At 40.3% G+C, this 15791-nt stretch overlaps 1 protein-coding gene across 4 annotated transcripts in view; it reads right to left on the reverse strand.

Moving 5' to 3' along the window:
- Positions 1–15525, reverse strand: part of LOC128737146 (protein spaetzle-like) — a 48486-nt gene extending 32961 nt beyond the window's left edge. For 3 of the 4 annotated variants that reach the window (XM_053831739.1, XM_053831724.1, XM_053831715.1), the window contains exon 1: positions 14834–15525. In XM_053831739.1, coding sequence (XP_053687714.1) covers positions 14834–15046 — 213 coding nt within the window. In that variant the 5' untranslated portion in view covers positions 15047–15525. The remainder of the gene's footprint in view (positions 1–14833) is intronic. The other variant, XM_053831733.1, reaches the window with a different exon arrangement.
- Positions 15526–15791: the final 266 nt, after the last annotated feature.

The raw sequence follows: 15791 nt of genomic DNA on the forward strand, positions 1-15791 counted from the left end.
TTTAGTGGGCCTGGATCCTTGTCTTTTTAGGTGTCTGATAGTACCGTATCTTCTAAGGTGCTTCAGATTTCCCTGCTCGTTAAAAAAAAGGCGCAACTGCCACACTCAATTCTAATCACGAATTAATTATTCAGCATGACACTGGAAAAAGTTGTACCGAAATTGAGTGTACAGAGAAGCAAGTGGCACCATCATCATGAAGTCTCACATGCATTTTCCAGACGATCTTGTAACTCTCACACCTGACCATAATGTAAAGTGAAATTTTTGGGCACAGTTAATAAAAATATGTAAATTTTATTCCGGATCAGCGCGCGAATAAATGACGAACGCTTCAGCAGAGGCGTCATCCCAACGAACGGGTTGACTTCCTATATTTAGTAGTGAATCTAAGAATAGCAACACCATATCGATTTTTGTTGAGTTTAAGCTGTTAGAGCATAATTCGTTGCAAAGTGTATTTACACTTTGATAGCAGATTAATTATGCGCATTCATATTCGCTTTTGTTATAGATTGTCTTTATACCAGGAATCCCCCCGATATTAACTCATCTCTCACGTAGCTAAATTTCCCCACAGACGTTATCTTTAAAGCTATTTATTTTTCCGGTACCCAACACAAAGCACGTTGTTGAAAGGTGCTCCTCGCGCGTTTACTCGCACGTTGTTGGTTACTCAGAGGATCCGTGAGGCTGGCTGGCGGGGCGGCTCATGTGGGTCGGTATTTGAACGGCAGGTAGGTAGGTAGGTAGGTATAGTTCAGCTGACAGAGGCCCACGTTTTGCTGTGCGAGTGTAAAACATTTTAATCACATGCAGACAGGGCATGTGATGAAACGGGTTCCGGAGATTACAGTTCTCACAGCACTGGTGCACCAGCGAGCGCAACAGCAGTGTGCCAGTGCCAGTGCCAATAATGCAAGCAACCAGTCAGCCGGTCGGTCGGGCGGCCGTTCGTTCGTTCGATGTTCGGTCTGGTTTTCTTCTAACACTTTGTAGAGCAGAAAGTACACAAATACTTCGCTTCCGTCGAGCCTCCGCGCGGCGTGGCGGTTGTTGATAGCCCGGTTCAAGCAACACTCTAGTGTTGCTCTAACAGCGAACGGCAATAAGCTCGTCTTCCTGTTGCCTTATGGGTGCATGTTTGTAAAATGCTTCATTTGAAAATTGGAATTTATGGAAATATGTACTAATAGACTTGTAGCACATTGAAAAAACATGTTGTTTTGCAACGTGAAGACAGACCCAAGAGCAAAGATTTGACCGATAAAAGTTGGTATTATTTTAGGCCGAAAAACATGTTTCTTATGTCTTATATCCACATTAATTTAACGTATACGTTCAGAGTAGTTTCGTTAACCCTCTAACGGGCAACACCGTAAAAACGATGCGATCAAGCTAATGACTATTTTATCATGAAAGTACACACGAAAAAACCTTAAGTTCTGATTTTCATGCAAAAATAATTATCTGGAGGAGCGCCAGGTAAGAAAAAGTCCAATTTCTCTTTTTCCTTTTTCATGTCTATCGCTCTGCCCAGATATTTTTTCAATTCAGATATATTACAAAATTAAAATAATGCATGAAATTTACACATAGAAAGACTTTTTAGGCCAATCATTTTGTTCTAGATGTCCTTTTTCTACAAAAGTAAAAAAGGGAAAATTCGCGCATTAATTATTTTCGAAATTTTTCGGAACTTTTGTTTTCGAAAGAAGATAACTTTTGAATGCATGGTCAGAATGTTATAATATTAGTATCAAAATGTCAAGAAATCTGTACAGAACATATTTTCGATATTGCCAATTAAAAACAAAATTTCGTATGCGGCTCTGGAGCTCCAAAAGCGAAGGCCGTCTACAGACGGTCTTACCCGTTAGAGGGTTAACATTATTTAAGCTCTTGAATTTTCAAACTTCAACCCACAAATCGAGTTCTACTGACCGAGCATTGCAAGCGCACACATGTTTAAGCAATAATCTGGTAACCGACAATTCAACTGGATATTTTCGCTAGACTGAGGAATCCCACCGACGGCAATAATTCCCGCACTACTTAGGTCAGCGAACGAAATTTATCCGCACGATCCAACCGCAAACCGATTCATTCCTCTAGCGCCGCATTAATAGCCGCCATGACAGTGGTGCCCTAACTACGGCCCGTGAATAGTTGCTTTAAATAAAAATTAAAGTAATAATATTGAATTCGAAATTGGAATGAAAAATCTATTATGACATATTGAGTCCTAAATATCAGTGTTGGTTTTATTGCACTCCTATTGTGATTTTGATGACCAATATTGGTCATTAAAGCCATTATAAGTATGCAATAGAACCCAAAAGTGTTGAGAGGGATGTTGAACTGAAGTTGCACACCACTGGCCAACGCGGTGAACAACACCCAGCTAAATTATTCATTGATTCACGAAGCATATCCCGCTCCGCGGGCAAGCAATTGACGGGTCGTCGCTTGTCTTGCCGTTGGCTGCTGGCTGCTGGCTGCAGGAGCCACGCATGACGAGGCGAGACAGGTTTTCAATAATGATTATTTATAATTCACACCTGTTGGTATGTGTACAATGTATAATAATGTACATTGGGTAGGCTGGTAGGCAGAGGGTATGGTCGGGTGAAACGGTTAATGCTTTTCGTAAACCTCCGTAAACAAGACTGCATTTGACACATTTCAAACCAGCTGCCTCTCAATACGCACGCAGTTTCGACGGTCGGAGAACGTTGTTTTTTCAGTGTTTTGATAGCAGCCGGTGGGGTGTTTGGATTTGGTGGAACTAACCGCTACCGGTTGGTTGGTTGGTTGGTTGGTTGAATAAATCCGTTCAGTTTTCGTGATGCTTAAAAGCCGAAAAGGATTAAAATCCTAAAAGCGTTCTAAGCACAGGTCCATGCCATAGCATTATTTTAAAATAACAGAACGAAACAACCTCAGTGAAGACTGCCAATTATTTATAACATAGTATTAATCCAACGCATAATAACACAGAATGATTGGAACTGGTTTTTGAAGGTTGAATCGATACATAAATCAAGCCGGAATTAGCGCATTAGGCACCGTCGCGTATGGCAGGTCCATTTCATGCCTTTATTAGCATACTTTTACCCGTTTGTGACTACTGAATCAGGCCCACAAAAGCCAGCGCAGTGGATCCACTCAGACAAACTGCTGGAAAATAACCTATGCGAAGACCTGTTTCGAGTCTATTTCTTTTTTCTGATTGTCTACTCTTTACGGCAGTTTTCTGCTGCTTCTGAACAAGTTAGTGAATCATGTCTTGCCTTGTTTACATTTTGTTCAATCTTAAGGTGAAGGAAGTGACACCGACAAAATGTTGATTTGGTGCCATCTTAAGGCGGTTTGCTTAGAGTTATGTTGAAACGAACCTGTTGGGGGTAAACTTTAAAAAGCATTTTTGGAAAGCAATTAAATATCTATGAATAAGCGTCAGCAGGTTCTGGTGTGCACGGAAACCCTGCGAATGATTTAATTTTATAGATAGGTAACTTCAAGAAAAAATGCGTGGAATCGATTTTGGTAAGATGCGTATTAATCCATCACCATCAAACCCATAACAGATATTATTAATTTAACAAGATGCGTGGTTTTCTGATGCATTGAAATTGTCTGGTAGAATGAGATATAAATCACTCCATCAACTCCAAAGAAACGGGAAACGCATGATATTCTTGTCAAACAGGTTCTTTAAAAGTTCAAAAATCCAGCAAATACTTCAATTCACACTGGCATTCGTTCTTTATAAAAGATTGCTTCCGATTAGGTGGTTGTTTGCTTTTTTCGGTTTCATAAACATAAGCGTCATGAATAGTCCACCGACTTCTCGATGGAATTCACAAAGAACAATTTGTCTCTGTTTGCTGGGTGTTTCCCATTCCCATTCGTTACCTTGTTGGAACGAAAACTGACTTCCCCGAATAGTCTTAATCAAGGCATTTTGCCGGAAATTAACGAAGAATGTTGATGTAGGATCGTTCGGTCAAAATATCTCTTCTACTTTCAGAAGAATCTCTATTCCAAAAATACATGCTGCCTTAACTATTTATATGCCGTTCCGAGCAGCTCGGTTGTTGATGCAGGTTAGCTGTAGGATATAAGGGACACAACATATGTTTGTGTTGAACTGTTCGAAATTAGACACATCAGAAGCTTACTTTAATGTACATTCGGATCCGGCTCGCCAAACAATCTAAAACTATTTTGTTACTCATACAGGATACGACCGCTCTGCTGGAGCACGTGTCCTACCATTTATTTCCATCAGATGGTTTAAATTAACTTAAATTTGACAAATAGAAGGTTATAGGTTAAAAGTTTCGGTAGAACAAGATGGAGAATGGCTCAATAAAGAAACTTTAGTAAATGTTTGATGTTTTTGTTATCTTTATTGAGGTTCGAAACGATCCAGAAATCGACGCATGGGCCAGTGATGCCAGATCTACGGATTTATCCGTAGTTCTACGGATTTAGGAATTTTCTACGGACCTATACGGATCAAGTACTCAAATCTACGGATTTTCTTAAACTTTGCGGAAAAGATTGAAAGTTTCAATTTAGTGACAAAAAGTACGTGTGCGTTACATGACATGAATAATATCCCGAAAAGCATAACTTTATTCTTTCTAAGAGAAAGAAGCGAATAGAATCCTTTTTTTAATGAGAAATGTATTAAAAATGGAAGATTTGCTTTATTGCTGGTAATAAGAACTAGCATTTTTCGCTTTGACGGCAGATATTTATGGTAATACTGATATTTTTCTGGTTGTAGTGCGGCAAAATGGTTATTAAATATTTTCATTTTTATTTTTTCCCACATTTTGGCAGCTCCGTAATTAAATTTCTGTAGATGGAATGCTTGTTCAATACGCATCAATGTTCAATATACTCTTTTTACGCGACAAATAAAAACTCTTGGACTTTCAGAAAGCGATGAAAAGTCAATGGAACTGTGATGAAAAGATGGCAAAAATACGAAAATACGAAAAAGATTTAAAAACTTTCAAACAGTCGATAAAACATACAAAAAATACTACAAAAAGATGGCGAATATACGTCATCAAAAAGACGCCGAAAGAACAACGAAAAGACAAGAAAAATATAACAATTTTGTTGTCTTGGCAGCAAACAGGACGAGAGATGATAAAAAACGACCATTTAATTCGAAGAAAAGACGGCAAAATGTCATAAAACGAAAATACGATGAAAAGATGGCAAAAAACATGAAAAGACGATAAAAAATATAACAGAGAAATGAAAATGAGATGACGAATACGGAGAAAAGGCAATAAGGAGATTACAAAAAGGCGGGTAAATGGTTCCGAAAAAGCAACGATAATATGACGAACAGACAATGCAAGGTAGCGAAAAGACGATGAAAGAACGATGAAACGACAGCAAATAATCGACGAACAGGCAGTGAAATGCATGCGAAAAGATATGACGAAGAAGTGAAGACAAGTAGGCGAAAAGTTGAAAGACGCCAAAAACGTTACAAACAGCGACAAAATTGCCAAAAAAGCCATACAAAACGACGAAAAGACTTTGGCCTTTGGCCTTGGGGGGAGGTGTACCTTCACACTAAAGTCTTTTTTACACGGTTTGTATTTTTCGATTACACAACAACAGTGTAAATTAGGGACCTTTTACAAACTACGTGAGGATTGTCGGACCGGTCCCAAATGTATTAAGAAATAAATGAATGGTCCCTAAGCTGCCCCGTTTTTAATAATCAAAAACCAAACCGTGTAAAAAAAGAACTAGAGTGTATTAGAGAAACAATTAAAAGTCAACAAAACAGTGACAGGCCAAAAAAGTTACTAATGATGATGCCATCAAACCAAAAACGTCATAAAAAGCAAAAAAAATGATAAACCAATCACTGAAAAGAGACAAAAAGGCGATGATAGAATACCAGATGTTAAAAATAACGAAAAACGACCAACAAACGTTAAAAGACAACAAAGAAACGAGAGGTCAACACGGTGTAGTGGTTAGCATTCACATCTCTCACGTCGAGGACTCGGGTTCAAATTCCAGCCCCACAGAAACTACGAATGAGCTAAGCTATTAAAGTGACTATAATTACATTAAAACAAACAAAAAAACGACAAGAAAATGACAGTAACGGCGGAAAAGTTGACGGAGTACACTTATCAAAACAAAAAAACGAAAAATTAAAGACAAAATACAAAATAACCAAACGACGAAAAATGAAAGAATTCGGAAAAATGAAGGCTAAAGGCGAATAACAAAGGTCAAGATTATGCATTCTTCAAAAATATAGAGGAAATTTGAAATGTATCAAAAACTGATTCGATTCGAAAAAATATTAATTTGTTTCAAATGCAATCAAGAATACCTATGCGATAAAAAATGTCACTTTTTAGCAAAACTGAGAAACACTTTATATGAAGAACAAATGTCGGTCAAACTTCCATTTAAATCAAAAGTTTGATTTCAAATTTGATTCGGTTTGATAATTTATAACCCTTTCCTCTGTGATTAAAGCACAGATGGTAAAACTACGGATTTTTCTGCAGTAAAATCTGGCGTCACTGTCATGGGCTTCGGCTCGTAGACTTGTTACATCTAAAGCAAGTGAGCGGACTGTGAACAGATTCTTTTCCTACAGGTCTCCTGGAACAGATGGAATATATGCTATTCTGTAGCAGAAAAAAATTAAATAGGGTATGTTGCATTACTGTGATTTTTAGTTCGGACGATGAAAAATTTTGATGGACGGATTTTAAAACGGTACGACGAATTTAAGAAATAAAGTCAGTTGCGTAATTTCAATAAAATGCTTTACTAATCGCTTTTTAGTGAATTCAAAGATCACGGATCGGAAGGTAAATGTGAAGAAATGATGAAAATTAGAGTGGCTTTCCTTACTACGACGGAAATTAGAAATAAACCCTACTTCAAACTCATTCTGAAATGACTGTTTGTGTGTAGTATTGCCATTGGATTCATCTCAACCAAATGGCATGAAACAACCATTAAGTTTATTCCTGCACGCGGACGCGCAACGCAAAAAGTTCTCTACCGTCAGCACAACTTGCTTATCATAGTGGTAAGATTACTAAAACTTCATTGCATAATGTGGTAAATAAAATTTAAATTGATTTTTCACGAACGGAATGTTGGTTAGGAACTTTTTCGGATATTGAAGGCGATTTGGCAACGTATCCTTTGCAACCAGATTGGAGGCTGCTCCTCATCATAATGTACCTTCAATAATCGCAAACTGGCATAGCATCACGTTTCTCTGTATTACTCTGAAAGTACTCTGGAAGGAAATCCTTAATTGGATCCAGGAGATGTAGCAAAAACTAACTCTATGGTAGTGAACACTGATGATTCTACCAACTTCACAGTAGCGGGACAACAGGTTAAGCAGCCCAGCTAGCACCAAATCTTACATCAATAACCGAAAATTATCGTAAATCACTCTTAACAAATTCGGAATCGTAACTAATTAAGCTTAGTTCGTCCGCCCAAGTTGATTTTCAGTCGTATTTAATGATAATAGCTGACATACATACGATATTCAGCACAGAATCGTATAACAGTAAGGAAGCGGGTCGTGCTTAATCAGATATTGTCGTATATAATTACTTATATCGATAAAATGCGTATGTTAATTGCTCATCACGTATATCGCCTCCAAAATACCACGGATATGCCAATTTTGCGCATCAAAACCGATTTATTAGCATGCATATATGTACGTAAAACTCACTTTTAACTTTAATATACATATAAAAATTCTAGCTGCGAAGGGCATGCCTTTCTATATCTTGGTAGCCATACAACGCCCGATGGTGGTACTAAGACCACGCGAATCTGGAAGGCCAGGGGTGCATAACATCTAGCGCTCATCATACCGGATTACTCGATACATACGAACAGTCGATACATTCCAGAAATGCAAGTGGGCCAATGGGCCGACTGCCTCCCTTCCGCTAAAATCTTGGTAGGCCTTCGCGTACGTTCGCAACTGGTCACCAAAGTTAGTGGATAGTAGGCTCAGATAGATCATTTCTGACTTTCGCCTATCTGGCTCTGAACACGGTCCTCATAAGCTTACGTGGTCACCAGTTTCTAACTTGGCGGCCGCGGAGAGTATCAACAGTGTACAAATCTAACAAGGCCAGCAAGGAGCTCAAGGAGGGCCCGGGACAATTCAGCTGTTTGCTCCGAAGACTGACGGTGATACATTATAAGATGGTCTTCAGATGGTAGCTTGATTACGGATAGAGCAGTAAAGGCTGCCATGCATGATATTGGAAGATTTCCTATTCAGGAGGGGATTTCCCACGAGTATGAAGGTTTTGTTATCGCCAAAATTGACGGGATTTACAAATGTAGTGGTTATGAGCCTCCTAGGTAGGCAATAAAGCAGTTCCATCAAATGTTGGACGCAGTTACAGATAACCTCATCAAAAGAAGACCAGTAATCACCACTGGAAACATTGATGCTTGGGCAGTGGAGTGGTCAAGTAGACGGACTATTGCTAGAGTGTAAAGCCTGCACGAAGCTCTTGCAAAGCTGGAAGAAGGGCTGTTGAACGAAGGTACGATCGGTACTTTTCATAAAGACGGTAGTGAATCTATCATCCACGTCACCTTCTGCAGTTTGTCAAAATGCAAAGTCTTGGGTTATAAGCGTCTTAAGCATTGGACCCTTCTTTATCGACAGACTTCGCAGTGTAACGATCCTACTGACTTTAGCTGTTGCACCCAGCTGGACGAACATACGATGAATGTCTTATTAGACCAGCATCGTACCTCAAAGCTAACTGGCCGATCTGCGGTCCGTCGCTGGTAGTAAATTAGAGGGTGTCTCTCAGAAACCTCCGCAGTAACTGTCTTAGAACAATAAGACGAGTTCAGAGAGTGAGAACCAGGGATGCCACATATAATTCTGTGTTTTTTGTTAGAAAAATCTGACAATCTGTACGGCGAGGAAAAATATCTGTGCAAAAATCTGTCCAATGCCATACAATGAGAGTGAAAGAGATAGAGAGTCATTTTGCTGACTATTTCCGTCTCTTTCACTCTCATGTAAAAGCTCAAAAATCTGTTTAATCTGTGTAATTTGGCGAAGATCTGTATTCTATGCATACAGATTCTGTATAGGCGATTTCTTTCAAATATCTGCTAAACACAGAATAATCTGTGCATGTGGCAACCCTGGTGAGAACTGCGGCAAACCAAGAAGAGTGTAATGAGTAAAGCAGAGTGCTACAAATAGCTGTACCGTAACACTGATGCCAACTACTCGAACGACGCGTCTCATGTTGTAATGGCGATGGTCAGAGAACCAGCGATAATAATGCACCTATGCCCAGAAAGGATGAAAGCCGTCGTAGACAGCCTTTTCCCGAAGCACGAAATAGCGTTATGGTCAGCAGTTACACCGTAAACAGACAATGACGCTGAGAGCGCTCATGTCTTGACAAGCCCAAACAGTAACGGTGCCGCTCAAGCTAGTAGCCTTCAAAAGAACGAATGTTCTATTCAGCCACTTACAGATAACAATTCTACTCTTCGATCTAGTCCTTGAAAGGACGGTTTTGGCTCGCAAGTTCGTCGACAGTAAGCACTCAACCAGTGGGGATTGGATCCATGGTCCGCAAGCCTGCTGCACTAACACTTAGTAGTGGGGTGGACTGTATACACATCAGCTACTTCCAAGGACGTCCTTAGAGGCTGTGATTACATGTCTTTAGAGGGTGTTCCTTACATGTACACAGAATAAAGCGTGAAAAATACTGCATGTAATGCGCACTGCGTGCATGAAGCATAGAATCTCCTTATTCTTCCTTACTTGCTGCTGCTGCTGCTGCTGCCCGTCTCACTCGGAACAGGTGGAATGACAGAAAAGGAACAAAGGTGCGCTTTATTTCACATCAATGGCGATGGTTCGATGTTTTTTGGCTGTTATTGTTGTTGTTGTTGTTGTTGATTCGCGCTTGAGCGTGAACAAAGGACATTTTTCGAATATGTGAAATATGCAGAGGCTAGAATTACTCTCGAAACTGTGAAAGTTTCCTGGAGATCCAGCACGAGCAGATCAATTTGTCTGCTGGATACACTCGGGAAACTGCTGGAAAGAATTATTCCCGAATGATGGACGCAATTCACGGAGAGCGCACTTGGCCTGTCGCAGATGTAATTCGGATAGCGGAAAGGCAAGTCAACGGTTGATGTTATCCGAATAGTGGTCAAGAAGCCTGAAAATTCGGCTAAACAAAGCGAAGAGGTGATCGATATTGCGGCGTGATAACAATAGACGTCAAATATGCCTTCTGGCCATCGCAGCATTACTGCACAGAATGAAAGTCCCTGACTACCTGCTCAAGATCCTGAAGAGTTACTTTCGGAACAAAATGCTGGTCTATGGAGCTGTGAGAGGGCAGAGATCGGTTGAGATGACGCGACGGGACCAACGTTCTGGAACGAGATGTACGATGGAGTGCTGACGCTAAAGCTACCCAAAAGGGAAATGAACGTTGGCTTTGCGGACGAGTTAGTAGGTAGCCTCTGAAGAAGTTGTACCTGGAAGCCAAAAGAGCTTCATAGAAGCAGAGCAGACGCGCTGTACTTTCTAGTTCTAAATAGCAAAAGCAGCAAATGTCAGTTAAGACCTTGCCAATTCTCTTTAAATGATAAAAAGAGGAACAATGCCCGGTGAGGAGTCCCGTGATTGTGCGTAGTTCACCGCGCGTTAAGGTGAGTAGTTTTGTAACTACTTCAGGGTCTAGTTACACTGCTTAGTTTACCTACAGGCTACAGCCCTGAGTTTGATACCAACTGGATGCAATTTCTAGCTTTTCCCAGGTCAATAATTTGCTTTTTACAGCGGATATGGAGGTGCCCAGAAACGGCCTGGGGACCAATGAACTGTTAAGCGGATCCCACTAGGCTGTCAGAAAGCTCATTACCCTCGATTTCGTAGTACCCAGGCACCCAGAAGGGAGAGGGAGATTTGCCTTAAAGTTGCGCTGCACTCCCAAACTAATTTTATGAACACTAATTTGAAGCACATTTCATGAGCTTGAGAGCTAGTAGTGTAGCCAGGCTGTCTGTAGAGATACCCTATGCTTTCGTTTTAAGCATATCTTAGCGCAGATATATTTATGTATATTGCATAATTGTATGTTTCTAGAGGCCTTCCCGGTTGGCTCTCGGGACAAGCTGCTGGTACGCCAAAGCCAGTCCAACAGGGTTCGACTCTCGACTGGGGGGGACCTGCCCTAGCGTCCACTACGATCGTAGCACCAGCGCACGGTTACTTCAGACAATACCTGCATCGGTTCGGACACGCAGCGGCGCCTGTTTGTCCAGCATGCGAAGAAGTAGAAGAAAGACCGGAGCACATAGTTTTCAATTGCCCAAGATTTGCCGCGGTGTGCAGCGATATGCCATCCCTGACCATAGAGTATATAGTGGGCAACATGTGTCGGGAGCATTGCTAACTAGGGTAATCAGGCATACACAGTAGAAGCGGATAGGCAAGCTCGATATCGAGGCCCCAGGACCAGTCATAAACCCTTCGAGGGTGGCGAAGGGGGAGATGAAAGATAAGACGGTCGCCATTTCTGGATCGGTACACCTCTCGATAGTGGCACAGAGAAGAGTGAAAAAACAGCCTCCCCCGAAGTAATACTTTATGGTAATTTCGAACGTTCATTTAGTTACTAATCAGGTACTAGGATTGTAGTACCATAACTACAAAAGGTATAGTAGAATTTTATTCAGCAAAATTGTAGATAATAGGGTAGTTGATCCAATAGTTGTGGTAGTACCAATAGTTGCGCTACTAATCATTGTTATTCATCATCATTATAAAACAATTACGTTCATTATATTAAACAAGTTCTTAGGAGTATTGATAGTTAGACTACACCATTTTAAATTAAAGCATAATTTGCTAAAATGCTGATTTTCTAAAATCTAACACAACTAAAGGCGCAGTTGAAGCGCACAACTATAGGCGCTCATTTCTATAGTTGCGCTACAATGTTTTTTTACTTAGCAACCTAGCAATGTATACGGAATAACACAATTAAAGGAACACCAAACTCAATTAAGAGAACCAGGCTTGGCATACATTTTCCGCTTCGATTTTGCTCTTTTGATTCTTGCATCTCAACGAAGCAAAATTTGAAAAGTGATGTATAGGGCGTTTGTAGAATTTGTTATTATCTACAATATTGCTGAAGCAAGCATTACTGTGCATTTTGTATTTATGGCGCTATAAGGCTGCTACCCTCTTGGTAGCAAAAAGAGCGCTCTTTTTGCTACCAACGGCATTGCTGCGCTACAGCGCCGTAAGTACTAAAGATAAAACTTCACTTTCTTCAGCAATATTATAGATAATTACTAGCTCTAAAAATGCCCCATACACCATTTTTTCAAATTCTGCTTGGCTGAGGAGCAGTAATCAAAAGAGCGAAATCAAAGCGAAAAGTGTATGCCAAGCCTGAAGAGAACATTAGCGCAACTATTGGTACAATAAAATTGAATCGGAAAATTCATTTTTTTCTTTATAAAGCTTCTCGTACAACGAATGCATTGTCTTGCCTTGTGACAAATACCTTGTGTTTGATAAATTTATATCCCACAAGCATTAATTGAAGCATATATGTACCTCAATTAACAAGAAAAAAGAAATTACATTGTGCTTAGCTACGCTACTAATGGAGCGTCTACCCTAACTAATTCTACAAAAATTCATTATATAACTTCGTCGAATTTTACTCGGCTGAGACGGTACTATCGAATGAATCAAAATTGAATCCAAGTGATCGGATCATCTGTGGGCAGGGTTGCCACATGCACAGATTATTCTGTGTTTAACAGATATTCGAAAGAAATCGCCTGTACAGAATCTGTATGCATAGAATACAGATTTTCGCCAAATTACACACATTAAACAGATTTTTGAGCTTTTACATGAGAGTGAAAGAGACGGAAATAGTCAGCAAATGACTCTCTATCTCTTTCATTTTCATTGTTTTGCATTGGACAGATTTTTGCACCGATATTTTTCCTGTATAGTAAAATTTTATTCAGCAAAATTGTAGATAATAGGTAACTAATTCTACAAAAATGCATTATATAACTTTGTCGAATTTTACTCGGCTGAGACGGTACTATCGAATGAATCAAAATTGAATCAGAGTGATCGGACCATCTCTGGGTACATTTCCCTCACACAGACGTTAAATTGGACTAGGTTTAATCGCGTTCGTATGAATTTTGTTGGAACGAGATGGCTTTGGCACTCTTTCTGGCGTACTTCCCAAGCAAAAACATCATATTGGTCTAGGTTTAATCGCAGTGCTAAGAAATCTGGTTGAGACGAGGAGACTGTCATTTGTTTTGGCTTGCTACCTAAGCACAGATATCATATTGGTCTAAATTCAATCGTCGCAAAGAATCTTTCACCTGTTGGGACTAGGAGTCACTTTTGTCACTTTTTTCGGAAAAACGTTAAAACTATGATGGCGTCTTTTCCAATCCATCACGAAGCGAGCATTTCCAGTTGAACAACGCTCACATTTTTCGATTTTTTGGAACGACAGCCTATCCTAAACCTTATCGCAAAACATAGTCCTAGGTCAAATTGTTGATATGACAATGCTTGTCCATTCGATAAAACTGTATTTTTGTTATGCCGAAATTTTTGGATTTAGTGCTCCGCTTTTTATAGTCTATAGTTAGATAGCTGTCTAATTTGAAATTATAATCCGCATATTCGGTTACGGGATTCACCGCAACGTCGTTTGCTCCCGCCAGCAATTAATCTCGTGATCGTTATTTATGTATCCCACTTCATTCAATATGTTTTTAACTTTGATTGGTATGCTTGCTGCATTTTTTTTTGCTTCGTTGCTGTTAGTTAAATTATACAAAATGTGTGTTTTTTTTTCTTTTTTTTTTTAAGTGTTTTACGACCTTTCTACACCTGGCTGGGAAGTATTATTCATATCAATATTCGAATAGTCAGTTAAGTGTGGGAACAAAAACTGCGGTTTCCCTTGTGTAACAGGGGAAAAATTGCACTTTGATAAACTCATAATTTTGGCAGCAAAGTTGATAGTAGGAACTATGGATCACCGATTTTGCGTTGAATCGCTCATTAGTAAATATCGTAGTCACTAGTAAACCGATTTTGTAAGTACATTTAGCATTAGACATCTAATACTAGTCAATAAAACACATCACATACATCCAAAATACGAACTCAATTACCCATAAATGGTCGTGCAATTAGCCACGAAGGTACAGAACAAAACGGACAAAGTAAAATCTATTTTAAAAACAAGTTATTATAAGGTAAATGATACTGCGTGCAACAATGAGTGTACATTAGCCTCGTGAAGGTCAGCGAATCCCGGAAATTCCGTCCACGAAATAAGTAAAAGTTGTTCGCCGTAGCTTCAAGAGGGAAAAATGAAACTAAAACAATTATACAAGCTAGCCATAATTCCTGCCAGATTTAGCAAGTGCGAAGCTCCTCCGGTCAGAGGTACGAAAACGACAACAAATAATGATAATGCATTGTTTACATAATCTGCTCAACCTGTATCTCGCGGAATTGGTAGTTGTGTGCTATTCGCTAGGGTGGCCTGAGACATGCAAACGAGTAACATCTATAGCAATAGCAAATCGCAATTCTTCTAGCCAGTATTAGACCGCATGCTAAGTGATAACTCTTTTCTGTTTTCAGTTATTAATAATAATTTTGCGGTCATCCTAATGTGGGAAATCACGTTCCTACTGGACTAACCTTTTCGTGAGGAGCAGCATACTGATTATGCGGAGATGATCTTACCGTTACCATTAGCATGATTGTACTAAAGAAAAGCACCACTATCAGCAGTCCCGATGACAGCCAAACCGGCCAAGAAATTCTCTGCATAATGTTGCCATTCGCACTTTCACTCAAGTATCCGACGGTCTGACTACCTTTGGTAGCCACTTGTTTGGATGGTACTTCCATGAATGAGCTTTTTTTTCTTCTTTGATCACTGCTTGTTTACCATGCAGAAAATGACATCACTTTGCATTTTTTTTGCCTTCTCTACGCGATCCGATTCATCGCATGACGACACTTTATACTATTTGATATTTCACGACAGCACAAATCTGCGCAATTATTATCGAAACACGAACACTGACACTGACACTTCCCAAAACGGGGCAGCACAATTTCAAAACAGCTACCATCCACTTCAAGCTAACATGCGTTCTGTAAACGGACGACGATCAGCCTAATCACCCCCGAGTTGTCGGCGCTGCGCCGCACTGAATGGGGATGACGATCACCGAAAGCTTTCCACTCGACCTGTGCCGGTGTGTGGTGTTAGTTCACGCACACACTCGTGAACCGGTCCGGAAGCTCGTTCTGCCGTTCAGCTTTGTGAGGCTTTCACGGGACACAACTCAATCCGCGACTCGATTCGTACGCGTACGCGACCGATCTCAGTCAGCGAGAATAGTGAACTGATCATCGCCGCTCGAGAGCCAGCTCAGCAGAAGTCGCGCTGCGCTCGAAGCAGTTCTAAGATTCCGAGAACCGGTAATAATGATCACGCGACTAAGCAAAACAGAGAGACGTACACACGCATACATGAGTGAGACCGCTGATTGCGGTCGCGATGTTCAGGTGTGATAAGAGACCCGAGCTAGTTGCGATGGATTTAATGAGCACCATGCCGGCTGTCGTTGATTGGTTGCCAGTCTCC

Source organism: Sabethes cyaneus, chromosome 1 (genome assembly GCF_943734655.1).
Source record: "Sabethes cyaneus chromosome 1, idSabCyanKW18_F2, whole genome shotgun sequence".
NCBI lineage: Eukaryota > Metazoa > Arthropoda > Insecta > Diptera > Culicidae > Sabethes > Sabethes cyaneus.